Source organism: Cryptomeria japonica, chromosome 11 (genome assembly GCF_030272615.1).
Source record: "Cryptomeria japonica chromosome 11, Sugi_1.0, whole genome shotgun sequence".
NCBI lineage: Eukaryota > Viridiplantae > Streptophyta > Pinopsida > Cupressales > Cupressaceae > Cryptomeria > Cryptomeria japonica.
In genome coordinates this window covers 5971111-5997767 of record NC_081415.1, presented here as the reverse complement: position 1 = coordinate 5997767, position 26657 = coordinate 5971111, and the positions used below count along the sequence as shown (strand labels likewise).

Here is a 26657-nt window from a genome sequence, read left to right as displayed (position 1 = left end):
CATCTCTACATATGTTTTGGTCTCGTTCCCTATTGCTTCAGGTGTTTTTTATCAACCCCCCCAAGCGGGTACAGGTATTCATCACTCCTTCCTGGAGCCTCCTCTTATGACTTCTTTGTCGGACATGCCTCCCTTATCCCAACCACTTAATATGTTGCACGCATAGGTGGTGCCCAACACAACTTTATCTGCCCTGCCTGTTTCGCCACCACTCCAGCATCCGAGTTTTCCTAGGGTCCTTCAGTCTGCTACAGTTGATAGGAGGCTTGATACTCCTATCCCACGTAAGCGCAAGTTCGAGCATGACCTTGTCCTGGAGTTCTGATGACAAAAGTCTTCGCAGGTATGTTCCTCACCCCTTCCTCTACCTATCTCAATACCTATTGTTTTGCCTATCTCTGTGTGCGTGATCGATAAGGCCCCACCTTCTACCAAATTTGTCATTGCCCCTCTTTCTAGAGGCCACCCAGGTTACTCTGTAGGTACTTGGATATGGGAGGTTGACTGTCTTTATCTGTTGTTCTCCCCTGAAGGACCCGAGTTACTCCGTAGGTGCTCGGATATAAGGGATTGTCTGTGGTACACATTTCTCTATTTGTCTACCTTTTTCTTCTATTTGTCATTTCTTTCTTTTCAACATTCAAGAACGATGCAAAGCGTTTGGGGCATTCTTTTCTTTTTTCCATGTTGACCCAAATTTTTATTCTATCTTTGTCTTCATGTGGTCTTCTTCAAATCCGAGCAATTTGATGCTATGACGATACACCCATCTCACAATGATACTATATATCCTTTTGATACTGTTGTCCTCTTCCATTGCATCTTTTGATGTTGATGATATCTATGTGCCACTTGCTCTTGGTGGCATTCCACAGAAACATCTCGCTATGTTGACATGCCATAATTGCTCTTCTCCTTAGAATAACATGTCTTCCACACATATCATTCTAAGGGGGCACCATCATAGTTGCATTTTATCTTTTAGCTCTTGCATTTGTTTCCTTTGCTAGTTGCTTTTCCATGTTAGCCTAGGTGGAGGCCAAACCACTCGATCTTTCTCTTTTCCAAGATCACCTAGGTGGGAGCCAAACCACTTGATCTTTTTATTTTCCAAGATCGCCTCGGTGGGCACTGAACCACTTGATCTTTTTCTTTTTCAAGATCGCTTAGGTGGGGGCAAAAGCCACTGGATCTATTCCAAAGATCGCCTACATGGGGGCCAAACCATTCTTGATCTATATTTCTTATTTTCCTTGGTAGGGGCCAATCTACTACTTACCAAATTCATTTTCCCTATCGCATGGCAATCTAGTGTGTCACTACCCATGCATACAAATTTATCTCTTATCTGCCCTATCGCATGGTCATTTAGCATATCACTATCCATGCTGGCAATCATCTCGCCATATCGTATGGTTATCCATACCGACATACCACGCCCTATAGTATGGCCATCTAGCATAATGCATCTTGCTACCCATACCGACGTATCTTATACCAATGATGACCGCTTATCTTGTATCTATCTGTAACCAGAGGCTTTCCTCCAAGACGAGGTTTGTTTCTATTACGTTATCTTATCCTTTCCTTTATCTTATCATCCATCATGTTAGTCTGCAACTAGCGTGTTTGAGATGTACCAAATAGTAATATCTATACCAAATCTCAACATCATCTCGTTGGGGGCAACCTCATCCAATCAACAAAAATCTACCTCCTCGTCGCAACTTTTCTTTCTCCATATCTTCCTCTACTTTAGCTTTGCATCCCTCGGTAGAGGCATGCTTGCTAAAGTGGGGGCAAAATGTAATATAAAAAATATTATCCCTTACATTTAATGCGGCAAACGGCGCCTTCCTCCATGTCATCAGAGGTCGGGCTTCGCCATCTTGTCATTTTGTCCACTTAAACATCCTTTCATCTTTGGCTGAAGTATTACCAACTCTGCCAACCTGTCACCTTTGGGGACACAGGCGTGGCGCGGAGTGAAGACGTTTGCATGGAGGACTAGCATCCCACAAATTTGACGGTCCGCAAGTGGTCGTTTGAGCGTTACGCCTGGGCCTAGAAGGAATCATAACACCTCTATATGCACCCATCGACATCAGGTTTCCTTCTAGGACTTTTATTTATCAATTTTGGAGGCATTTTGGAGGATTCTCTTGGAAAGTTGATAATATTTTGCAGGTTGAATCTCTTGGAGATTATTTTTGGATAGCATTCTACAAGCATCACCATTGGTGCAACATCTTAAGCACTCTACGCCAACATTTCCAACAATCACTCATGGAAGGGGAGTTTCCTTAATCTCTCTCTTTCATTTTCCAATATATTTTTGTAGCGTCCTAAAATTGCGACACTTGCAATTTCGACTGCATTTCGGTCTTCACGATGGCGACGCAACACGCAACCTGAATGGAGACCCCAAAACTTGCTCACGACACCAAAAATTGCATTTTTCAAGCACCATTGGCCTGAACCTCCTTGCACCCCGCTGTCCTGGAGGTGGGACCAGAGCGCCCAGCGCCCTGGTCCCTGGGTCCTATTTTGGGCCCGGTCTCCTAAGTGATATCGGGTCTTTTTGATTGCAATTTGGAAATATACTTCCCTGGTCGGCCTAAGGTCGGGAAAATCAGTCTATCAGCCCTAATTGACAAGTATATAAACTACATTTTTCTCTCTCATTTGGGGAGAACACATACATGACGGTACAAAGCGTGGAAACTATACTCAAGCATTCAAGCAATTGATCATTTCAAGTCTCCATTCAAGGCTAAGTGTTGCATTCAAGGCAAGGATTCAACCATTGAAGAGGAGATCACTTACTACATGCTACATACAACATACTACATACTACAACATACAACATCTAAACCTTCGCACATAAGGATACCAACATCCTTAGAACAAGGTATTAGTACTTGTTTACATTACAGTCATTTACATTTACAGCTCTTGCTCATTTCTTGGTTAATTCCAAAACCGGGGTTTGACCTAAAGGCAAACCCCTAATCCCTAACCCCCCAATCGTCTTCGCTTTTCTATGTGTAGGTTGCAGGTACGCGGCTGAGATTGAAGATCTGGAATCCTTGTGCAGAGACGAACCGATCCCCCTTCGTTTGACAGATTTTTCGGAGGACCGTGGCGCCGGGCGCCATCGTCCCGACAACTTTTGCTCAAATTTGCAGGACAGCGCCGTATCGACATTTTACTGCTAATTCCAGGTCCGCAGCTTCATCCTATAACCTAAACTCAGTTTATAAGCGAATCTTTGTCACTTTCTATGCATGCTTAGCTTAATTCTTCTATGCACATTCTTTACAAAAGAGGGTAGCCTTGCTTTCCTAACCCTTGAAATTCATTTAGCATCCAATCTTACATTGTGTAGGATTGAATCTTATGAGTTTCAACCCCTCTTTTCAATGTAAAGTCTTCCCCCTAAGTGAAAACCCATCGAATCCTAGCGAACCTCCCTTCTCTCTCCTCGGAGTCGGAAGAGGGGAGAACAACTAGGGTTCGACCGCGATTTTCCGCTTTACAATTTTATCAATCTTTTGGTGCATCTTTTCAATCATCTTTATCACTTTATTATTCCTGTGGCTTCTTGGGTTGTTCGTGGAGGTAGAAACACCAAAACGAGGGTCTGACTTAGGCAAACTCCAAAAACACAACCCCAACATTTTCCTCTCTTGTATGTGTGTAGGAATATCATCGTGAGGAGGAAGTCGATTTGCGGGAAGCTTCATAGCGTGGGCTTGTTGTAAGATTTTCTTACTCCTTAGTATTTTCTTATCTTATTTCATGATTCATGCTTTTCAATCATTTTAGCATTGTTTAGTTATTTTACAAATTCTGTTAGTGCATCCTAGATTCTCTGTCCGCATTTTGCACTCCGTCCGTATAGGATGACAGTGCACTGCGCTGGTGTCCCAGATCTGAGCAATCGTCCCGAGGGTAGAGGCTCTACAAAGCCATCCAGAGACGCCTCTTAGGTATCTGACATCCTAGCGTAACTCTGTTATCCCCTGGCTCATCTTAGCACCAGTTCGAGGAGGTATCGAAGGGATAGTTTGTTCTCAAGGATCCATCATCCTTGAGGTAGCAAATTTCCTCTGTTACAAAAAAGTGACAACTCCTCCATGATTCACCTCGTGATTGGAGGCAAAAAAGGTCATTTGGCCAAATAACACATGCTACAAAAAGCATAAAGATAAAAATCTTAATTTCTTAAAGACAATGAACATCAATACTAGAATAATTTTGATGAGTATCCCTCACAAAATACTTCGTGGAGAGGTAAGTGAGACCTCAAATATTCCAAGATAGAAAATTCATTGATAAAGGTCTTGCATATCATTCCCATCCTCTAGAGAGAAGAAGTAATTTTGCAAAAACTTCAAGCACATTTAAACCCCCGACATTCCATTCCTTTTCTTTTTTAAATCAAACACACCATCCTTTGAGTGCTTTGTTGGGCCGGGAGAGCGACACCAACCGAGTGGCTAGGAAGAAAGCACCGATGTTGGTTGAGACACTCACACAATTTTTGACCAAATTAGCATCTCATGAGAGGTTGTCACAATATCTTTCTTCTTCACTGAAGTATTTGAAGTAGTTGGTTAGGGCTTCTTAGCAACAAGCTCTTGAACTTTTCCTTGGGCTTTACTAACAATAGTGTCTTTTCCTTCATGGGTTGTCGTAGTCCATTTTTCCTTAGCTTTGGGAGCTTCAAAGGCCTACAAAGGGTTAGAAAGTTGTAGGGGAGTCTTAACCCTGAGGGCTGCCAATGGGTAGTCCTTGATTTTATGCTTCAAGGATCGACACTAAAAATAAGTGTTGGGTAGGTTCAAATAAAACACTCATTGAGAGTGGCAAAAATTACCAATCTGAATGCCAACTAACTCCTTTAAGTCCCTAAACAATTCAACCTCCAAACAAACCTATTTCTAGTGGCGAGCTTGATAAAATTGATCTGTGTCAACATAGATAATTTTCCCCAAGGGAGAGGCAATGGTACAAAGAAAATTCCAGCAAGAAAAAGGAAGACCAAGAAATTCAAACCAAATTAGCACACAAAGTTTATTATCATCCGTGATAGAAAAGTCTCAAGTCCATAGCTAGTAAACTAATAGAGATGAACAAACATACTAAGGGCCATGTTGAAGGATGGTCTAATTATGCTTACTTCAACAAAACGAAAGATAAAATGCTTTGGTGAGGTTTTGAAAGCCATCCAGGTGGACTCCACGAGGGGCTCAAGTTTTAACAATTCAATCTTGTAGCATGCTTTCAGGGGGGAACTCCCAACAAAGTAACCAATAACAATATGTTGCTCTAACTATCGACATGTAGTATTAAAATTAGGGATGGATAAAACCACATTCGTTGGAGTTTCAAAATGCATAGCTCATAAAAAATGTTCGAAACAAACTTCTTAGGACACTTGCTTACAGGAGCCATGGTCCACAATTGCTAAACTATCAATACCAACAGTAACTACTAGACTCAAGTCGACCGAAGCCATATAAAGCAAGATTAAAAATCTTACAATAAATTCAATACGACGCAAGAAAAAACCACAATGCAATACCAAATTATGCAAACAAAAGACCAAATAAAATAAGATTAAATGTATAAAAATATATATAAATAAATAAAAATGAATAAAAGTTAAAAAAATAATTCAATTGTACTTAAAAAAAATAAAAATCCACTATCCATATATAATCATGATGAAATATACGCAACAGTAAATAAGAATTGCGATTGGCATACAGGTTTCCCCATTACAATCCAGTTCACTAATATTGTGGAGTGTGAAAGCACGAAATGCTTAATTCAAACCCAAATAAATATGTTGTCCCATCGCATTAAACCTTATGGTAAAAACCCAAACGACCCTAAGAAACCAAATTTATCAATTGTCACATCTCACCGTTAACAAATTCTAAAATCAAAGAATGGTCAAAAGACGACTGCATACGTGTATGCTTATGTCTATAATTTGCTATTGTTTTGTGTCGAAATAATTTTGTGTGACAGTAGTCGATGCAGGCAGGCAATGAAGCCCCCGTACATCATTCTCCTCTTTACACACTGCATTTTCACTGGAATAACAGCGATTCAGGCTGGTAAGTAATTTTTTTCACATAAGTTCTCTCCTAAAATTCCTTTAAAGCTCTGTTGTTTTACTCAAAAGGCCAGTCATGGTGCCCTGAATCGATTGCTACTGTGGCGTACTTGGGCGGAAGTCAGCATAACATAAACATTGGTTTCATACCCTCCCCATAATCAGAGGCGTTCTTTCACTGTACCCATGTGGGTTTTTTCTTGGCACTCAGAATTAAAGGTCTGGATATTTATACGCTGCATATACCTATCGTATATGTACACTGTTTATGTCCAGGCATTAAATTCAAATTCTTTACCCATTATTGGATATAACTCCGATGGGTATTTTTGGCACTTGAGTTAAATAATGGGTATATACAGTGTATATGTACATTTAGTATTATCAGACATTAAATTCAAGTGCGTCGTCCATCGTTGTGTACAATCCATGTGGGTATTTTTTTAGGGCACTCGATTTAAATGGTTGGATATGCGTATCTTATGTGTACACTTGGTATCGGAATACATTCATTACAAGTACTTTCAGCATTATGTTTGGGTATACATAGTGTATATATGTACAATTAAATAAAGTCCCTTACGCATTATTGCACCCAACCTATTTGAATGCTTTTCGGCAGTGTGTTAAATGTTTGGATATACATAATCCAGTTAGACAAACACTATGCATGCATGTACTGTATATGTAGATTGACTTTTTGCAGACATTTTATTAAAGCGCTTTATCCATTAAATGTTTGGATATACATAATCCAGTTAGACAAACACTATGCATGCATGTACTGTATATGTAGATTGACTTTTTGCAGACATTATATTAAAGCGCTTTATCCATTACTAGATGCAATTAATGTGGATATTTTTGGCGCTTGATTTAAATGTCTGGTAAATACTGTATTTATACATCGTAGTGGGTGTTTATATGCGCTCTATATTTACACCGAGCATTCAAGTGTCTCACCAATTCTTCGATGAAACTAATTTGTCTCTTTGTCATACAAATTGAGGGGAATCTAGATAAGGCTCTTGGATTTGATATCTGCGTCATTATATACAGCTTTACTGCAAAAACAATCATAAATGTAAGGTAAATTTAGTTAATGGTCAAACATGACACCTATTTGGAGTGCATTTCAGTACATACTGGTTTCCAGTTGGCAAAAAAGCTTCTCCAAATACCAGAACATTTGCCGCAAATCTCTAGCCCCTTCTCTCCAGCGGCTGCTCAAAGATGTTTATCCACAACGCAATCATTAAACACGTTGTTCTTTATGAGTATCAATGTTTTGGCCATGAGTTTTAGGTTTGTTGAATGCACAATTCTTCAGTGCATTATGAAAACTTAACTTGTTATCCAGCCTGTTTATTTTGAAAATGTCTTCAAACTCATTTTATATCTTCACAATCAGGTCTAAGGGTGATGTAGCCTCATTGCAGTAGGTAATATACATTTTTATCCCTTTGTTCTTTAGAGTGTTTTATCCCTGCAGGTCGAATTGGACAACAACTATGTTGTACTCAAATACTTATTTTAGTTCGCTTTTCCAATTTGGCAACCTCTCCATAGACTGGCCTCCTCCCTTCAGAGATTCTCTAGCTGATCCATCTCGCCTGTGTCCTATGAAGGAGAAGGTCAATACACTTAAATTTTTCAATTCTGACATATATCAACAGTATTTTGAAGCCATTTGGATCTCTCCACAACATCCCCAAGATGGCTTTCTATGCCGAGCATTTCTTGCAAATTGTTGATGATCTTAGGAACCCATAATCCATCCTATCTTTAACATCATTGCTCACATGCTCTTAGGATATCTACAACTAGCTGTGGGTATTTTCTCATCAGTTACAGACTTACAAGTAAAAGGCAAGCGACCATATTGCATGAGGTAATATGATCATTGTCTTTTCGCTCTCCATGCAATAGAAGCTAAGGAACACTTTATGTTCAAGAACCAGGTGTCCAGTCCATTGAACATTCAAAGATTCGAGGGAGATAATATTGTTTGTATCTACACACAAGAAGGTTTGGAGATATCTTTTTAATTTTATCTCAATCTGAGTTTCCCATCACTTTACATTCAACCAGTGGTCATCTTAAGGGTCATGGGAAAATCTCTTCATGTCATTATAGACACCAGAACCCAAAAGAATATTACTACAAAAAATATGTGCTTAATTCTTTCCTTCAAAGCACCTGTACTGGTGGCTCCAACAGCGAATACTTAAGAAGACCATCAACGCACATTTGATATGGTATTGCACGGATTAATTATTTTCGTTTCTTATGATGTGGCACCACATGAATTCTGCAATATTCTCCTTTGGAAGCCATATCTTTATTATTCAAGATAACATATTATTATTGGTCAATTATAGATTGTTTAAATATAGATGGAATGTATTTAATGGTGAAGATAATTTCTTCAATCAATTCGTTGCTTTGCCTCTGAAGTATGACAAAAAATCTTTATGCAACCTTTGAAAAATTCCCCGTAAACAAGTTTATGACCTTGTAATCTAGCAACTTATGCATTATTTTATTATTTCACTTGATGATCTTTGTATATTTGTGCTGAGTCCTAGATTTTGCCACATTCTTGTACCTTATGGTTGTATACTTCTTGTAGGGTTGCAGACCACTACCTTACTGTAATCCCACATTATTGCTGTTATTTCATTAGTTGTGTGGTTCACAAGAATGCTTCTCTCATGAGCATGAATGGTCTAGTTGACACTCATTGCATCTAGGTGATGCTCACAAGAATGAAGCACTAAAACATTCCTGGAGATCACCTATCCTGGGTTTACTACAGCTCAAGTGCACTTGACCATGGAGTTTCCCTCATAATCAGGCCCACTTACCTTGCTACTCCATTTGGAAAACCTTCAAGAAGTATGTTGCTTTATGAACCATTCATTATGGAGCACCCTAGTTCATTTAGTTTGATACAAGTGGCATTTCCTCTATGTATTAAATTATGTGATATGATTGGAAATGTTAGACTATTTATACTTGACACTTCCATGTAGTCTATGACTCTATTGCCCACAACTACCAAGTCAGTTCTGCTTTCAACGTTGTTAATTATTTCTTTAACACCAGATCTTGTCATGCTTGGTAATGGAATTTGTTTTTAGCGACTTTAATAGGTAAAATTCTTGTTCGAGAATAGCACGGCTGCCACATCTTAGGACATATGTATTTCTCTAGAGCCGGCATGCACCCTTTGCTGTTTTCTCTAGACTTATATGAATTGCTATATTGTTGCTAAGATTCAGGATTATGCAAGGGTCTGATTACTGCTAATTTCATCTTTGCTTCATAGCAGGTTTTACTCGTTTACTTCACTATTGAAAATATCTTTCTCCAGAAAGAACATCAATGACCAAAGTTTCAAAACCTGAGACCTCGTTGCATAAAAATTGTTCCATCAAACTTTAAATATCAACTGAGTGTGTGGTCATGATATAGCCTTACTTTCTTCTGTCTTCCTCAATTTCTGCTTCCACTCATTATCTGCATTATTCTCTGTCAACTCCAGTGGCATGTTACAAAAAAGAGAAGGAAAAATCGAGTGTAATTCAATAACAATAATTTCTTTCACTAGTTGAGATTATGATATGGCATACATACACCAAAGTTTTATTTTTTATCTGTATACATCATATAGTGAAAAAATGGGGAATACCTGAATAGTCAAAGACATCACTCTAGGTGTAATGTTTTTAACCTCTCTCGAGATATGTTTTAACTTTTAACAATATCTTTATCATAATATTTCTGTCTTATCAATATCAATTTAATGCAAATGCAATGTAGGAATTGTGGAAAAGTTTTTTGCTAGTTATATAATAGCTAAATCCTATCATGGGCTTTTACAGGACTGTGCCCCTCAGGATGGAACAGTGCACCAAACAGAAGAAATTGTTTCCTTCTTGTACCAAATGTAAGTTCATGGGATGACGCAGAAGCCATATGTCAGAATCGCAGTGGTCATCTGGCTGCATTGACATCTGTCCAAGAACTTAAGTACGTGCAAGCACTTTGCAGAAATGTTAGTAAAGGATGCTGGGTTGGGGGCCATGGTGTTAGATCTAAAAAAGGTTTCAGTTGGCAGTGGAGTGATCATCAATCCCATTGGAACAACTCTTCTTTTCCTAGGGCACCAACTTTTTTCAACTGTCCACAATCTTCCTGCGTCAAGACAAATCTTACTGAGTTATGTACTCTAGTTATGAACAGAAAAGTTCCCCTAGTGGGTGATGAATGCAAAAATTCACACGAATTTGTATGTATGCTAAGCAAAGGTAATGTCAATATCTTGTTAAGTTAAATGCTTTTCTCATTTCCCATTGTAAAGTAATGTTCTCTTTGTATGGAGTTATTAGTTTTGCATTATTTCCAGTCCTTTCCCCTCCTTTGTAGTTGTTGTATCACATGTAGAAGTAAATGCTGTTCAGTAACTGATTGTGGAGATTTAGTTCTGTAACATTCTTTCACTTTATGCCCTTATAACTATTTTCTGATGCATCTCTTACATCAGGAAATAAATGTGAACCTGGACATTGCCACAGGGAGTACACTATCATCCTTGCAGTTGTTAGTGGGTTTATCCTCCTTACCACATTTGCCGTGGTGATTTGGCTTCTTGTTTACAAGCGAAACAGAAGACGCAGGAGATCTAGGAAAATTTCTAGCCCATCTGCTGCTTCTCTTGTTCCTCCTTCATGGAGGGTGTACACTAATGATGAATTGAGAATGATTACTAAAAATTTTGGGGATGGGAATAAACTCTTAGGAGATGCAATGACAAAGACAGGAGGAACATACGGAGGTATCCTGCCTGATGGCTCACTAGTAGCAGTCAAAAAGCTAAAGAAGTCTAGCTTGCAAAGTAAGAAAGAGTTTTTGTCTGAAATTGGAAGGATAGCACGCCTTCGTCATGACAACCTTGTAGCAATCAAAGGATGTTGCTATGAGCATAATGAACGATATATTGTTTATGAGTTTGTAGCGAATGGCCCTCTGGACAGATGGCTGCATCACCTTCCACGGGGAGGTAGGAGCCTAGATTGGGGGATGAGAATGCGAATTGCAACTACACTTGCCCAGGGCATTGCGTATGTATTCTTTTTGCTCCTTGATGTTCATTAGTATTATTGATATGTATGTTTCTGCCAAACATTAGGGGACAACTTAAATGCATATTGCATATCATCACTCTAGATAATTTTGGCTATGTTAAAAATTGGAACAAATTTATTTTATACTTCTGCATTGGAGGCATTGCATGTACATGTCTGATTTCAGTATCTTTCTGCTGGGCGTTTCAAAGACGAACATAAATTGCTTTTAAGAGGCAGTTAATTGTTAACGTTGATGTTTATCTGTCTCTCAAGCTTCAAGGAACAAGCATTTGATTTGGTATTAGAAGGTATATTATTAACTGATCATAATAAGTATGAAAGTTCATTTCGATAAACTTTCACATAAACTCTTTTAGGAACTTGGGTTTTGACTTATTTATGGTTCTAAGGGTCATTTTTGAGGTTTTATTAGATAGAAGGAATTAGTGATAGCTATGGTTTTAATTAATTGCCAATTGGAGATTCCACCGTCAGCTTTTACCAGTTATTTTTGTCATTGTTGGATTTTTAACAATTGGTGAGTTCTCTTTTTATAACATAAGAAAGGTCATAAAAGAAATTACTACTAAAGGAAATTGATAATCAAGGAGATGAATTAGTATATACAGGTATAAAACCAAACAAATGTAAATATATGATAAAAGTTGATTGTGAAAGCCCCAACTCACTGTAAATTAACAAAACTTCAGGTTATGATTATCTGACATTGATAATAATTGTGAAAGAAGAAAAGCTTTTAAAGCATTACATGCACCAAAAGCATTGCAAATCTGAAACAGGCTGGGGTTCAAGGTTACCCGGTTTATTCATTACTACCTTCCTTTTATTCATTAACAGTACTTAAGCAGATTGTGCATTCATGGGTTATGCCTTGTGCTTGGTACCACTGTACATGAGAGACAGGTCATAAAAGAAATGACTACTGACACAAATTGGTCATGAAAGAGATAACTTATTTACATGATTAAAAATCCTGCAAAAATAAAATTGTTTCTTGCATTCAGTTTGGCTGTTCAGAAATCATAATAAACTTAGTGATTAATCACAATCAAAGATCGGGGCGCTTATTTGTCATGGTAAGCGGACTCCAGCTTTCTTGTTGTATGGGTGTTTGGAATTTATAAACATATTAGAAACAAATATAACATAGAAGAATAAATAGGGGAAGTGCACCTCATGTTCAAAGGTTGAAAGCCCTGGTCAGGCTAGTCAAGCTTAACTTTGATGGCACCTCACATGGTTAACCGGGCTCAATGAGTGCTGGGTATGTGGTTAGAGTTGCGTCTGGATCTTTTATGATTGGCATCTCAAGATATCTTGGCTTCAAATCAAACTATATAGTTGAGCGGGAGGCACTCTTTGCATGATTAATATTAGCCACCCTAGAGGAAATTGAATTATGTGTGGTAAGGGACTCCTGGACCGTTATTATATTACTAATGCTTTGAAATAAGAGTTTTGTCTGAACTAGCAGCTTTGATCCAGAGTAGCTGGATACTTCTCTATCCCTCCTTGGGTGCGTGTATCCCCATATCCGAAACGGATACATATCCGATACACGTTGGATATTGTACCCATGTGTGCCCAAAAAACCTTTATTTTCAAACCGTGCCAAATACAATGTGATTTGATTTTTTTTTTAAATTTGGCGTAAATCTTCCTAAATTTAATTTAAAAGAATTTCATTCATGCAATTTTTAAGAAAAAAATTGGCATAAACAAAACTTACACCAAATGAGAAAGACAAATGAAATGTGTTTCTATTTCAGTGACCCATTTTTTTGGGTTATCTTCCAATGCAACTCTACTAGTTTTGCATATTGTAAATTGTTAAATCAACTTATAATTATTTATGTAGCAATTATGTGTCTATATTGCTTTTGAAGAAATGAAAATCTTCTTTGATAACTTAAAAAATTGTGTTAAATATGTGTATGTATTTTTTATAAATGTCATATCCAGCCATATCCATATTGGGGGTCTTAAAAAAATAGCTGTATCCGTATCTGAGACCATATCCATATTTGTTACTTGTAGCCATATGCGTGTCCATGCAACTTTGCTTTGATCTATTGTAGAAAAAATGCTGCTATGGATTAGAAAGTTTAATACTGTGGTGATCTAACATTGTTACCGATTCGGGTACGGATACATGTACGGATTCACAGATTCAACAATTATTTTTTTTCTTGGGTACGGGTACGTCCATACATATATATATATATATATATTATATCTATGTTCAAACATCAAAATTCTATGTATGTTTTGATGCATTTCATGCATCATAAGGGGCAAAATTAGGGTTTAGATGTTTAAAAAATATTAAAAAAGGTGTTTTTTATTGTTTATTGTATTTTTTATAATCCGTGGGCCCCATTTTTTGGGAACCCACGGGCCTTGGTTCTCTTGGGTCCACTCGGGTTCCTCCCGAGTCCTGCCCAGGTGACTGGGTTCTCTGTGGGTCCTTTGTGGTAGGACCCACAAAGAACCCAGTCACTTGGGCAGGACCCGGGAGTAACCTAGGGAGAACCAAGACCGGGCAAGAACCAGGACTCAGACCCAACCCATTTTGCCAAGAACCAGTATCTTAGGTATTAAACATGGCTGGAAAATTAGTGTTTTTTGGGCACAGGTGGATACAGTATCCAATACATATCCGAGCTATACCTGTATCAGATACGGCAATATGTATGCCCAAGGAGGGTCATGGACGTATTCGACTATGTTAATAGCTAGAGTACATTATTCAGTCCTGATAAACAAAATGTAATAGTTAACTCATGGTAGTAAATAAAGATATGTAACAAGATTAAATTAATAAGAAGAATTTTTGAAATATCTACATTCTTGATAAATGGATGAAAAACAGTCCAGTCCAGTGATTTGCATACCAAAGTAGTTGGATACACCCATGCCCCTCCTTGGGCATGCATATCACCGTATCCAACATGGATATGACTCAAATATGTGTTGGATGTTGTATCTACACACACCTAAAAATCACTAATTTTCGAGCCATGTTTGATAGCGTGTGATTTGATTTTTAGAAAGTTTGAGATGAACCTTCCTAAATTTAATTTAAAAAAAATCATCCAATTTTTATGTTTTTTTTAAAAGTTTGGATTATTATTAACTATCTAGCTCTTTATATTTAAAATTTTAATACATCTAGATATTTTTCATTTTTTTTGGCTCAATAATGAGCTGTAGTGAAAATTGTATTAAGTGTAAAAGAAAATTACAATAGTTGCATTTGTCAAGGCAGACAACATGACCAAAAGACCCATACACCAGATCCCACCAGCACAAACTATATACAAGGGAGATGCATAGGTCACATAGTGATTGACCCACATTAATATGATACCAAATTATGACAACTAGTCTTATTGCGAGAACACAAAAGCCAATTCCTTGGCAACAGACCAAATAACTACAAATTACCTACCTACCACATATTTACATCAAAATGCAAAATATTATCTCGACTACACTAATGACCATGCCATACCAAAACCAGGTAGCCATTCATTTACTGTTGGGCCAGTTGTCGAATGAACCAAGGCCGCCTTCACCATGTTGGTGTGTTGATCATCTGAACGGACTGAACCAATAGTGTTGCAGGGGGCAAGACGTTTCAGTCTACGAACCGGGATGGCACCAAAGAACCAAAAAACTCCAAGGGATACATCCGTCAATCACCCTTTCTCGTAGAACGCCTCAACACTAATCACATTGGCAAATTCTTCCAGCCATTGGGAATCGTCATGTTCCATACCCACCACTTGTTTAAGAAAGTCATGTCTAGTTGTCGCCCAACGCCTGTGTCGTTCAAGTGCTTGCACATCCAAACCCAAGATGAAGGGTTGGTGTGCCACCTCTCCCAACTCAAAAAGCTTTGGTATGTCGTCTAGCCATGGTATCTCGACATTAGGCTTCGCCACCACGACAATGTCAATATCGTCTACCAGGACTTCTTCCTTGAAGGTGAGGCGAAGGAAAAGCGAGGACTGCACCTTGGGCTCTTCGAGATCTACAAGTGATGCCAAACATCGAGAAGAAATCTCTGTGTTGACCTGGTGGCGGTTAGTTGCAGTCAAAAAGTCCTCCTCAATCACCATTCTAATTGCTTCCATTGTTAAAATTGTAGGTGCGAAACACATAGATTGCAAACGCTGGTTTGAGATGTATCCCAAAAAGGACTTCCGCCTCTTATTGCAATGTAGGCGAATTGGTGTTTCCATCACTTTGTTGAGAGAAGAAGTCTCAACAAGAGAGCAAAATGTGAACTTATAGTAGTTTGCAGGCTCGACTAACAAGCCAACCTTGTTGGCAACAAGGTGACATAAATGCTTGCACAAATCCTTCAACCTTCCGCACATACATTCTATACTAATTTTGTGTCCAGGCATTGCAACTCAGATGACAAGATAGATGCCATATTGATTTATGCTAAGATCAATCACCAAAAATCCCCCGAAAGGCCACCAACAATGCAAAATTGAATGCATTTTGTACAATTAGCCTCAAGAGATGAAAAACTTCACTGCTACCAGGGTGACAAATTGTATCCTTTCTCATTCATGCACTATTTGTTGATGCCACCCATAACAAAGATCCTACCACGAATGTCCTACACCCATTTTGGGAAGGTTTTGTAAGTCCCAAGTTTTGTATTCGTTATTAATCACCGTCCTTGGAAATGGTGCAGTTGCCAACTCCCAAGGAAGGATAGCCTTTCTTTCACAACCCTCGATTAGTCGGTCTAATCATCCCAAACTCCTCTCTATCAACAACGATGTTGGCCAATGAGTCAGCATGCAAGGTGGCCTCCCGATATACTTGATTGATGGTAAACTCCTCGAAGTGGCTCAACAGGTCCAAAATTTTGTTGAGGAGAGCCCTAAGTTTGTAGTTTCCCCTTTCCTAATGGCATCGGTGACTAATGTTGAATCCCCTTATATATCAATCCAAGAGCAGGTGATCCACAGTCTCTTCCTCGCCTTTACATAGAACACATCTTGTAGGCCCTTCGTAGCCCATTCTTCTAAGTTGATTGTCATTAATATTCGCTTTTGAAGGGCAACCTAGATGAAAACCCTTGCTTTGGGCATGCATAATTTGCTCCATAGTTATATTGGTAGGTCTAATCCATTTTGCTCCCCATTCCCAAATATGATTTTGTAGCCATCTTTTGTATTAAAGATGCCATTCTTGGTTTCGACCCATATCAATTTGTCAGTTCCTCTTCTAAACACCGGTCGCCTTGAGGAGATGGCCTCCACAACCCTCAAAATCTCATCTCTTGGAAGAGGCAGAGAGAGTAGGTCCTTCAAATTCCACCCTAATGCAGGGTCCTTTTGAGAGAACACCACATAGTCCTCACTCTAGCATCTCCAATGCTGCTTGAGATAAGCCATTGTCCGATTCACATCTAGAATACTGTCAAGGTAGGGGTAGCCCCCCCATGAGTATAGCAAAAATTGTGCTACCCCGCCATCATGGATATCCCATGTTAGCAAGTCGGTAATTATCAATTTGCATGAGATTGTGAAATTTCAACTCTAGACCCCTTATGTGGATTGGCAATTTTGAGAATGTCTACTGGGTTGTTATCCAAGTATTTTGCCTGAAATATCTTGACCCATTTCAATTGTGGCCCCTTTATACATCCTCCATACAAGTTTGGCCCCTAGGGCCTAGAGCCTTATTTTGCCATAATTGATTTCTCAGACCCACTTTTCCTTGCTCTTTTGGTTTGCAAATTCTATCCCAAGAGATCAATGCAACCTTGTCTTTCTTTGCCAATCCTTGCTAGAAGAACTTTCTCATTCTTTGAACCAATGTTTGATTTGTTCTTGCAGTGAGGGCAAGATATGATAGAATGTAGATAGGCATGGAGGATATGATTGCTTTGAGCATTATTATTTTTCCTTGCCCACGAGAGTAATTTCCCTTTCCATGCAGATAGCTTCTTGTCTAGTTTCCCTTTTAGAGGGTCCCATAACTTGGTGATTCTTAGCCCTTTATCCAGTGGCAGTCCTAGATAAGAGTAGGGCAATTTTCTTTTCTTGAATTTAAGGATATTCAAGATCTTTGCTTCTTTCCTAGGGTTCATTGCAATAAAGAAGCCCTTTATCCAGTGGCAGTCCTAGATAAGAGTAGGGCAATTTTCTTTTCTTGAATTTAAGGATATTCAAGATCTTTGCTTCTTTCCTAGGGTTCATTGCAATAAAGAATACTCAGATTTGATTTGAGTGACTTCTTGCCACGAGGCTTTGGCATACATCTCTAGAACCCTAAGAAAAGGTCTTGCTTCTCCTTTCTTTTAGGAACACCAAACAACGTGTATCATCTACAAATTGTTGGTGTGTAATGGCCTGAATGTTGGTAGTGACTTGGATTCCTTCCAACTGACCCACCTGTTGAGATCTCTTGAAGGCTCTACTAAGAGATTCAACCATTATGATGAACAGAAAAGGAGATGATGGGTCCCCCTATCTTAGACCCCTTGAAGCTTCGAAGAAGCCCTCTAGAGAGGTATTGATTAGGATTGAGAACCTTGGGCTAGAAATAAATGTAAAAATCCAATCGATCCATTGTTTGTCAAAATCAAAAGCATCTAGTACCTTGTCGTTTGTTTTCTTTATGTCCAATTTGATGATCATTCTAGGGTCATGATTGCATTGAAGAGCATGTATGGCTTCCTGCACAATGATGACCCCATCCAAGATCGATCTACTCGTGACAAACCCCATTTGCTTTCATAAATGATGTTGGAAAGAAGACCTTTTAACCTATTAGCCAATATCTTGTCCATAACTTTGCTGTTGCAAAGGGATATTGGTTTGAAATCTTCCAAAGCCACAACTTTCTCTTTCTTTGGAATGAGTGCAATAAAGGTGTTGTTGATTTCCTTTAACAGTCTCCCTGAGTTTCTGGCTGCTTCCAGGGCCTCAGTGAGTGCCACCCCAATGATACTCCAGCATTTTTGAAAAAAACCCGTTGGGAAGCCATCAAGTCCAGGTGCTTTTTCCGGGTGTAATTGTTTCAGTGCAGCTTCAACTTCTTCTATTGAGAACTTTGCATTAAGAAGTGAGGTTTGATTCATCTATGTTTTTAAGCAATCGAGTAAAGAACTCCACAGATTTACACACAATCTCCTTGGGATCCTCGATGAGGGAACCATCAGCATTTTTCAGTCTAATGATCATGTTTAGATCCCTTCGTTGCTTTGTGACATTGTAAAAGTATTTGGTATTCTTGTCCCCTTCGACAATCCATTTTTCTCTGGATTTCTACTTCCAAAATATCTCTTCCTTGGCTAGGATATCTTTGTAGTCTTTCATTAGTTGCTTCTCTTTCATAAAGCTGTCCTAATCTATGCCGTTCTAAATGACTTCTTTGTTCAATTTGCCAAATTCCTCCTCTATGACCTTTTTGATGGCAAAGATATACTTGAAATGATATTTGTTCCATTGTAAGAGTCTTTGCTTAACATGCTTTAGTTTGGTTACGAAACAAAACAATTTGGAACCCTCAACTGTTCTTCAGCCTACCATGTCTCAATTAGGTTGTAGAAATTCTCATCCTTCATCCATGTATTTTCAAACTTAAAAGGGGATCTGAAAGGTTTATCATCCCCCAAAATTGCTAGTTTGATGTGGTAGTGATTTGAGCCAGAGCAAGGAAGGATGGACCCCTCCAAGGTATAAGGAAAGGTGGACAGGTCTCCCTTGAAGAAGAATCAATCAAGTTTTTCAGCTATGTTGTTGAAGCCCAATCTTCTATTGTTCTACGTGAATTTCCAAGCTCAACCTCCACTAGGTTGTTTGACATGTTTCTATTTATCTAGTCACCAAAATCTCTCAGTGATTGCCTTGGTCTATCAATGCCACCTCGCTTATCTTGCCTATGTAAAATGGCATTGAAATCCCCCCCAATGATGCAGTGTGGGAATGGATGGGCCTCCAGGAAGCCATCTAATTCTGCCCATAACTCTCTTTTCCTAGGGCATGGGATTGGACCATACACATTTATTAGTAGTATCTGGATGGGCCTCCAAGAAGCCATCTAATTCTGCCCATAACTCTCTTTTCCTAGGGCATGGGATTGGACCATACACATTTATTAGTAGTATGTGGATGGGCCTCCAGGAAGCCATCTAATTCTGCCCATAACTCTCTTTTCCTAGGGCATGGGATTGGACCATACACATTTATTAGTAGTATCTGCAACTTGGACTCCAAGCTCCGAGCCTTTCCTCCAATCCAGTGTTTACCTTCCCCCAGTTTGTCAAAACATATTGATGCAAAGTTCTAGAGAATGGCTAGTCCATCTGATGCCCCATTCAAGTGGACATCATCAGGCTTCTATTTCCTAAAACACTTAGCATAGGAGACAACTTTTGTATTGGAGAGTTTAGTTTCTTGAATGGATACAATATTCACCTTGGTCAAGTAGACTCTTCGCTTGACCAGGCGTCTTTTGCTAGGGGCATTGAGGCCCCTAACATTCCAAGATAGGAGCATCATGGCCCTTGGGGAAGGGGGTTTCCCTTCTCAAATCCTAGTAGAGTTGTGATTTTAAGCTGGTCCTCAACTTTGCCATCTTTTTTTCTGAGCTCCTGTAATGGTTTCCTGCCAACTTTCTTATTCATATTCTTCCCACAGTCTCGTTTTGTTTTTGAAGAGGGGATTTGCAACACTCCCAGCTTCTCCAATCCCTTCTACCCCTTGGAGCCCTCAGCCTCTAGTGCCTCTTTTGCAAACAAAAGGTTTTGTTCTATTTCTTCAATTTCCTCTTCTTCCAGAAGCTCCTGTAGAAAGGCTTGTTTCTTTCCTTTCATAGCTTCATTTGGAGCTAGCGTCGGTTCCGTTTTCTGGAATTGTTTGCCAACAATTCCAACGAATTCACAAATTGCATCTAGTTCTGAGAACTCCTTGGCTCGATCCTCCCTATTATCATCCTCTTCAGACTTTGACTCTCTACCTCCTCTGCTAACTGAATTTAAGAGTTGCCCCTTCTATTCTCCCCTTCCTCTAACATGGGCTCTTTCATCTCATCCTCCAACATCGTGGCTGGACTTTCTTCATTAATCTGAAGCCGATAATGTATTTTTCTCTCGAGTAATTTCCATCAGTTGCAAATTTATCTCTTTGTAAAACTAATGTCTCCTCCAATAGTTGTGTGAGCTCCTTTTCCTGTTGACTTGTACCCCCCATTTCATTTTTGTGAGCAATTGAGCATTCCATTATGGGTTGAGCCCTAAGGGCTTTGTTACCTTCCTCCTATTGAGAATCTTGAAAGGATACTTTGCTCTTCTTAATACCATCCTCTTTTTCTGGCTCCAACACGGGAGCTTTGCCCATGATGCTCTCTAGTTTTCCTTATGCTCTAAATTCCATCGGTCCACAATTTGGATCCACGCTCAGATAAGATTTTGGGTTTAGGGCTTGCTCTGGTGTTTTAAATTTGAAGGGGCTGCTAGTTTCAAATGCTAAGCAATTGGTTTCAAATCCTTTGCCTAATATGCATCGGCCTCCTGGTGATTAAAATCTATTTCTGCTTTTTGAAACCATCTTCCCTTCTTTGTGATGATTTCTAGATCATCCAGGGTTTTCAGATCCATGTCTAAAGTAACATACATTTTTGCTATAGATCCCAGCTTGCCAAAGAAGAAATCTTCCTCTACTCCTATAACGACCCCAATTCCTCCCCAATTCTACTCAAAGCCTCCATTCCCTTGTATTCTGATGGCAAGTCTTTCTTCGTGACCCATCTAGGAGTTTTCTTGATTTCGTGCTTATATGGGCAGAAATTTGGTTCCCAATTCATTAAAAGAAAACTAAAATCTTTGAAGAAGAGTGGCTTTCCAAACAGAATTTCTCTTTTTAGATATTCATCCATGCATTCTATGATGAAAAACCCTAGGGAGAGGGATCTAACACTCACCCGACCATTGAAAGTGGTGATCCACCAATCACCTATCTGTTTCAAGGGACAGTTCATCCCACACCATTTTGCAAAGAGTGCGCAGCTACTGAGATGAGCCCATGTCAGGTTCGGTGTTTTTGTGGAAATGGCAAAGGCCTTGCTTCGCACAGCCCTCTACTTGCCCTAGTTGAATTTTTGGGTGAGATCTCCCCTCTGCTCCCAGATCCTCCCAAACCTGTATCCTCCTTGCTTGTTCCCAAAGCCAGTCTTTCTATTCTTCCTGGCCTGGACTTTCAACCTTTCCCAAAGGTGTTGCTCCTTTGTTGCTGAGGTTGCCATGTGTTGTTAGTATGCTCTATTTTTCCATTCGGAATGCCTCCAAGTGGAATGTTGTTAGCCTTCGTGGTGAAGGGTGGTATGGTTGAAAAGTTGCTGCGATTAATTTCGCAGAATTTCCTGTCTTTCGCGCGCTCACAATTCATATCTCATAATTTTAATATATTTTAATTTCCATGTATAAGCAGGATTAGGGTATGGGATATGTTTCTTTTAAAATTAATATTTAAATTTTACTTTAATTTAACTTAATTTAGATTTAAATGACATTCTTGCTAATATAATTATAGGTCCTGGTTTGTATATGTATTGGACATTGTTAAATCAACTTATGAAGTAATGGAAATCTCCTCTAATATCTTTGAAAATTGTGTAATGGAATCCAAACCGATACCTTGTACAGATTGAAGACTCAAATTTTGGCTAGGTTTTCCAAAATGATCATGCTGGAGAATGTGATTTTCATAGATTTTGTCAGAGATAGGAAGCTAATAGCATATTTAAGACTCTGTCTCTATATTGATCTTGAAAGGCTTCTTAAAAATATGGTGGAATCTTTTAGATTCTCATTGATAATGTAAGTAAAGCCTAAAAAGTTTGTTAACCTTCTAGGTGCCAGGCTTCTCATGAATATTGGGCTTTTTCAAGGATCTCTCCCAAAATCAGCTCCCCAAGGCAGAATATGTATATGTAGCATCTGTTACGTAAACAGAACCCTCACCCCTCAAAATAACTTAAACTTCCAGATATGCTTTTCTGTAGCCAGCAATGACATAGGCCAGTAGTTGAGGCAAACCTTGAAGAGAAGATTTTATGTCTAACAAGAAAAAAGTACAATACACAACTTCGTCTATTCAATGCCATCACTTCAGGAAGCTTTGTGCTGAGGGTGTAACATCAGTCATTAGATGTCATCTGAATTTCCAGTTGAAGTTTAGATACCGTATAGTAGTCTTATTCCCATTCTGTGGAGCCTTTGAGCATGCAATGCTAAAAGAAATTATATGGAAGCAGTTCTGCCCATATTCTTTGATAGAAATTATGTGGAAGCAGTTCTGCCAGTATTCTTTGATGCTCTTCATGAACAATACGAATGCTTTCTCTCTAGTTTATCCATGTCTTGAATATTTGAGGAATTAATACTTTAGTTTTAAACTGAATTTTAATATTTTTTCTTTCATAGAACCTAGACATGGGACAGAAATGAGGGAGATGATAAGGAAGATAATTTCCAATCTAGAATTGATTGTTGTGGCCAAGCTAAGACACTGTCTGAATCTTTTCGCAGTAATATCACTCAAGATATTATAGGTCAGGGCCTGGCTCAACTGGCACCTGGGTGGGAGAGCACTTAACATACCCCCTCAATAATGCCCAGAATCTACAGGGAAGCACTCCATCTGGCCAATTTGGAATTATTCCAAGGGCCTATTGTTGTAGACAATCAAGCTGCCCGGAGGAGCTGTTGCTATTGGTGCTTCTTATTCAAAGCATAAGAATTGTGATGGTAGCTGGTGCAATACACTAAAAAAAAATGGTAGTCAAACATGTGAAATCCAAATTCCTGTTCAGTAATAGTGTTTTTCATTACTCACCTTTTCGGCCTTCACAACTCATTTTATGCTGTTATGTCATATATATCACTATTATTATTTATTTGGACACAAGCTATATTATAGGCAATATTTTAGAGTCGTAAAATTAAAGTTTTTGAATAATTTTGTCCAGGTTTCTGGTTTCTAGGAGGAGATAGCTTGATGCAAAGATTCTTTATTTTCCCATTTTTCATGTGCATCTTCTGTCATAATTATTGATCATATTTGGTTGTGATATTTTGACGAACAGGTTTCTACATGACAAAGTCAAACCTCATGTGGTGCACCGAGATATACGAGCCAGCAATGTACTGTTAGATGAAGAATATAGGGCACATTTATTGGGTGTTGGCCTGTACAAATTTGTGCCATGGGAAGGCATACATGAGAGAACGGTTATGGCCGGCACTTATGGGTATCTTGCTCCTGAATTTGTTTACCGGAATGAGCTTACAACCAAAAGTGATGTTTACAGCTTTGGAGTTTTGTTGCTTGAACTTGTAAGTGGACGCAAACCAGTTCAAACCATTGAATCTGTGGACTGGCAGGCAATCTTTGAGTGGGCTACACCCCTTGTTCAGTCCCACCGGTATACCGAATTGTTGGATCCTGTCATTACTGACATTCCTGATATAGGACAAATCCAAAAGGTGGTTGACCTTGCTTATACGTGTACTCAGCATGTTCCTTCCATGCGGCCACACATGTCTTACGTGGTTCATCAGCTACAACAGTTGGAAATGAAAGTTGCGTTAGAGGCAGGCAGGATAGCTGTTGGGAACTCCTCAACCATGTCAATGGAGGTAGAGTTTATTGCTTGATTGGAAGCAATTTAACAGAATTTAGAACATCAATGTAAGTAGATGATGTTCTTGTATTATAAATCAAGTATTTGGCTGTCATAATTTATTAAGACTAACTGCTGACCCTCAATGAATGGCAACAGTGTCTCATGACAAAAATGTACGAAACATTTATTTGTTCCTAAACAAGAACTCTGCAAATTGTTTATATAGGTGATTTGTAGGTCATGTCATAGCCATCACTGCTTGCTTGTCATGTGAGGCCTCCCTCATAAAAAAGCGACATTTCTTCACATTATATACCTTTGGATTTGAACTATTAACCACGCTTTTGAGTAAATGAGACCTTACCGTTGGCCTAAACAAGAAGTATACAATTCAAATTTAACTCAACTATATTTTTTATAAGATAAAAAGGGAAACAAGTGTCCCAACCCTATTACAAAGCAAGCCTTCAAGCAGAGGCTAAACACAAGAAAAACAGGTCAACACAAATACAACAACCTCCTAGATAGGACACAATTTCAGCCGAGCAAAAACTAAGAGTGTACCTAGGGATCTAGCCTAATCCTCACTCTAGTATGAGACCTTTCTTCCACCTTTGTACAATTGTCCAAGAAAGAAATATTATCTTCCACGTCCTTAGATCTAAGAGAAGCTGAGGGACGAGGGATTCCCTACTACTTCTGTAAGGTCAGCGGCTGAACAATATCCTTGGTCCCTGTTGTAGCCCTTATAGGGCTCCCTAACACACTAATCTCGTCCCCATCTTATGCAAGTTTATTGAACATGAGAGAGACTGTGACATTCTCCTTGCAGAGGTTGTTGACTACGGTGAACCCAAAATGGATCTAGGTTGCAAAAGCGTAGGTGATCGCAGGGAAGAGAACAAATCCCCTCTGCAACCCCCAAGCAAGTCGCTATTTGAATCTCTTGCAAAATCCTCCACATAATCATTCTAAACAGCCATAGGAGAGGCAAGACTCTGTCCTTCCAAACGAGCCTTGAGCAGTAATCTAACAACTCATCGTGTGCCATATCCCAATAGCTAGCAAATGCATCTTCATCTCCATCTTCATTGTCTGGTTCATCCTTAGCCTCCCTCCATCCATGGTTTCCCCACTCAAGGAATGTTTGAAATATCTGCTCGTGCTTCTCACCTCTATTTGTAAAGCAACTTAAGTTCATTGAACTTCACATAGCAAGTGATTTCCTTCTGTTTTGGGGATCTTGTAAAAGATTTGTTTGTTATTCCATTTCAAGCGTATTATGAAATGTTGGCATAATCAAAGTGAACCTAGCAAAGTGACGTTAGAATATGCTTGGCAGGCAACACAATTTTTTTCTTTTTCTTGTATCTAATTATGGCCACTAATCCTTTATTTTTATTCTTTTTTGTATTTAACGATGTCAAGCATTCACTCTAATAATTAAGCAGTGCACTTTGGAGACTTGAGTTTTTCGGTTTTGAAGATATGTTAAGTTTCAACCCTTAGGGCTTTTAGGTCTTCGAAAAATGTGGCATTTGTTCTTCAAAGATAGCAACACTTTCCCTTAATTATAGTCTTCTTTGAATATCTTTTTGAAGTAAAGAGATATTCAATGAATATCTTTGCACTGTTCCATTTTACTTATTTCTTCATCAATATGGGAGTTATGTTAATTGAGCAACAAGGTTATAGATTTCATGGAAAATCTAAGTGAACATCTTTCTTTCAATTTGCTACAAATTTGCTCTTTACTCTATCTCAATGATTGTGCCTAAGGCTTATTATACTCACATATGGATACAAAAATGTTTGTGAATAAAAACTAGAAGCATTTAATTTGACGTGTTTGTGACGCTTAAATGCATTAAAAAAAAAAAAAATTATTATTATAAATTTTTAATTTAATTTAATTTAATTTAATTTCTTCTCCCGTGCACTCAACTAACTAAATTTTACCTTTAATACTAATTATATCTTCACTTCCACCTCTCAACTGCCACTCACTTTTAGTTTAAGTGATCAATCAATTTGTCTATAATAATAATTTGGTAATATAAAAATAATAATATTAATTAAAATATCACAATATTATAATAATTTTTTATTTGGAATAATGAACAAATATGATATCTTTCAGTGTACTTTATGTATGTTCCTTTAAAGATAGTTATGCTAGTATATATGAGAATTCATATGACAAGTGCAAACAAAGATGAAAGTTGAGTTTTGTCCATGGCATGACACAAATTTTAGTGATACCTAGAGTTCCACCACTAACAAAATTAATAACACATGTTGCCTTTTAACTAGGTACATCCTAGGTAAGGATATAGATGATATTTAACATTACATTCTCAAGATTTGTAAACATAGAGTTCATTGCCCAAATACACCACATAATTATATTGTCTATCAAGTCTATGAGTTGAATCACATTGTTGCGAGATTTGAAACTAGGCCATCACCTATATGCTCCCACATCCACATAAGATTGCAATTTTTACATGTGCTTGACAATTTATAGTTTTCAAGTTTTATTTTGATTTGCTCAACATATCTATGCGGATTACAAAAGTTCTACAAATTTTGATACGATGCAAATGTTATAATTGAAATGCCCTTGGAAATATTTTCCACTCATTACATGTATCTAATTTTATTGATTCTATTATTAGGTAAAATGAGGGTTCATAGGGGTTCTCATTCGTAAA

The 26657-nt window shown here is 38.4% G+C and overlaps 1 protein-coding gene across 1 annotated transcript; it reads left to right on the top strand.

Moving 5' to 3' along the window:
• The first annotated feature begins 5891 nt into the window (after window positions 1–5891).
• LOC131036595 (C-type lectin receptor-like tyrosine-protein kinase At1g52310) lies at window positions 5892–24166 on the top strand. Its single transcript, XM_057968500.2, has 4 exons — window positions 5892–6131; window positions 10018–10443; window positions 10680–11256; window positions 23404–24166. Exons 1-4 carry the CDS (start codon window positions 6062–6064, stop codon window positions 23972–23974), a joined length of 1644 nt encoding a protein of 547 aa, XP_057824483.2. The 5' UTR covers window positions 5892–6061; the 3' UTR covers window positions 23975–24166.
• The last annotated feature ends 2491 nt before the right edge of the window (window positions 24167–26657 follow it).

Bases quoted from the DNA above. Each gene is read 5' to 3' on its own strand.
- LOC131036595 (XM_057968500.2), top strand. From the start codon at position 6,062: ATGAAGCCCCCGTACATCATTCTCCTCTTTACACACTGCATTTTCACT. The intron at 10,444-10,679 runs GTAATGTCAATA...CTCTTACATCAG, and splicing joins TGTATGTATGCTAAGCAAAG to GAAATAAATGTGAACCTGGA. The intron at 11,257-23,403 runs GTATGTATTCTT...TTTGACGAACAG, and splicing joins ACACTTGCCCAGGGCATTGC to GTTTCTACATGACAAAGTCA.